Source organism: Orycteropus afer, unplaced genomic scaffold (genome assembly GCF_000298275.1).
Source record: "Orycteropus afer afer isolate SDZICR_OR568_19922 unplaced genomic scaffold, OryAfe1.0 scaffold00516, whole genome shotgun sequence".
In the NCBI taxonomy this organism is placed as follows: Eukaryota; Metazoa; Chordata; class Mammalia; order Tubulidentata; family Orycteropodidae; genus Orycteropus; species Orycteropus afer.
Window position 1 is genome coordinate 1,439,218 of NW_006922103.1, and position 2,412 is coordinate 1,441,629.

The window sequence follows — 2,412 nt, forward strand, 5'->3', positions numbered from 1 at the left end:
ATATAATATAATATAATATAATATATATAATATATATATTATATTATATTATACATGTCCCCACCAGGTGGCAACATGTAGTACAGGAGGGATACATGTTTCCCAAAACAAACAAACTCACTGCTGTGGAGTCGGTCCTGACTCATAGCAACCCTACCTGGGTTTCCAAGGTGGTATCTCTAGGAAGTAGGATTACCCAACCTTCCTTCCAAGGAGTGGCTGGTGGGTTTGAACCGCCAGCCTTCTGGTTAGCAGTCAAATGGTGGGTGATAGATGTCTCATGGGTCGTGAAAGGATTTAACAACTCAAAGTGATCAATTTACTTTCTTGGGGGAAAAATAAAGTCGTCTGAAATAGTTACGAGGCAGTGTCTAGTTTCTAACCTCCACAGCTACCAAAGCGACTGAAAATGGTGGCAGGTCAGGTCATACTCACCGTTCTGTTCGCGCTGCACGCCGGCCGCCAGCAGATCCGGCTCCCCCAGGCTGATGTCGTTCAGCCGGGTCCCCAGACATTCCATGCAGAGGTGTTTGCACCACTCCTCCGCCTCCAGCTCTGAAAAGGACCACACATCCCCAAGGTCAGGCAGCGTCCCTTACGAGTGATGGAGCATCGGTACAAGTCAAAAATCTACCTCAGGAAAACGAAGAACTACATTCAAGAACTGGATAAAGTCCAGACTTTCTGACAATTGTTTGACGTTAGTTTTTCAAGTGCTTTCAATGTACTTTATCTTATTTGCAAATACAGTCCAAGAATATTTAATGTCATTATCTAGCATATTTCAGGGTCCCTGGGCAGTGCAAAGGGCAGGTCACGGGCCTGTAAACCCATGAATGGGACCAAACTGACAATGGCAGCTTGAAGGGAGGGCTAGGAAGCTTAGAGGGCAGCCAGTTTATTTTAACGGGGGAGGAACAATTTGGAAAAGGAGCGTAAAAATTGTTATACAACTTGAAGAATATAAGGAACGGCACCAAATTATACACGTAGAAATTGCTTAATTGGTATATGTTTTGTTGTGTATATTTTCAACAGTAACAAAACAAATAAATGATTAAAAAAAGGAAAATATATGGCACACACTTGTGCTCTGACAAACATGAGGTTGCCAGGAATCAGAATTGACTCAATGACTACTGGCAACATATTTTAGATTGATCAAGTTTGGAGAGAAATTACATGGACTAATAAATTGAATTTAAAACAACAACACAAGTAATCATCAGATGATACCAGATTAGATTAAATAAGTGAATGCTTTCCTGAGTACAACCATGATGTATGTGGTTAAAGGTTGGATCCTAAGTCATTCTGAATTGCAATGGGTCATAAAACCAGCACTAGAATCTGACTTTTCTTTTTAAAACATGCACTATCCTCACTTTGAGGAAATTTTGAGTAGGATATGAAAAGTATCTTTCTTCTCTGGAAAACTAGTCATCTAAGCTGCTGATTAGACCATTACTATTTTTACTGTCATTATTCCCCACCTTCTTTATATCCACAAGTTTTTCCTGTAAGCGAGACATTAGAATGTCACATATACCCAGAATCTTGTAGTATCTAAAATTTTCACACACACAAATAAATTGGATTGTCATAGAAGCTTGTGAGGGTGACGTCTCTAAGGGTGAAAGTCATATTTGTGTTCCATGTCATATCACTGGCCAGTAGTGATACGGCATCTGTTCTGAATATGCAAAGGAATCAAATAGGTATGATCCCTGCACAGAAATTAGATAGGAGCGTTCCCTTTCCCCCACCCAGAGACCTTTGCCAAGTAGCATAAATGTACTGGACCAGTTTCACAGAGATTGTCCTTCAACTCTTAGGTTGCTCTCTGGATAACATTCTAGCCTTTGCCTTGGCATTTTAAACTCCTGTGACAAGTCTGCTGTGACAGGTCCTCTTGACTCAAGGGATCTGAATACCAACCACCCTCCCCAGCGGTCAACAACCATCACACCTGGGTAGTGTTTTTTCCTGAGCTTAGTCATACTTCCTTAGTGTCAAAAATAGGCATGATCAATGAGATGTCAAGCCAGATTTGTCATTTATTTTTATTTTTATCAAGACCATAAAATTCTGTGAGAAAATAAAAACCATGGAGTCATCCACAGGGTACCATCTGATGAAAACAAGTGTTCCAAATACCCATCAGGAAAGGCCTTTTCTTCACAGACCATTTTTGCCTAACTCAGGGCCCTCCCTCAGTGCCGACAGCCACACAGTCACCCAGCACCAGGCAAGGTGACTCCTAGACTCGTGGTGAGGCTGGTGCTGGCATCTTGGGCATTTCCCCAGCAGCCTAGAAAATACAGGCAAGCCCAGTTTTTGCAGAGTCCTTACTCATGAGTTCACTGATTGGCTGCTGGAGCTTTTGTGGTTAGTCCCAGGAAAACCCTCACA

General features: G+C 41.9%; 1 protein-coding gene across 1 annotated transcript in view; it reads right to left on the reverse strand.

Annotated features, from left to right (window-relative positions):
* Positions 1 to 2,412, reverse strand: part of LOC103209702 (docking protein 6) — a 606,523-nt gene that overhangs the window by 242,707 nt on the left and 361,404 nt on the right. Inside the window, exon 4 of the mRNA XM_007955603.1 lies at positions 436 to 555. Within this exon, the coding sequence (XP_007953794.1) occupies positions 436 to 555 (120 nt within the window). The remainder of the gene's footprint in view (positions 1 to 435; positions 556 to 2,412) is intronic.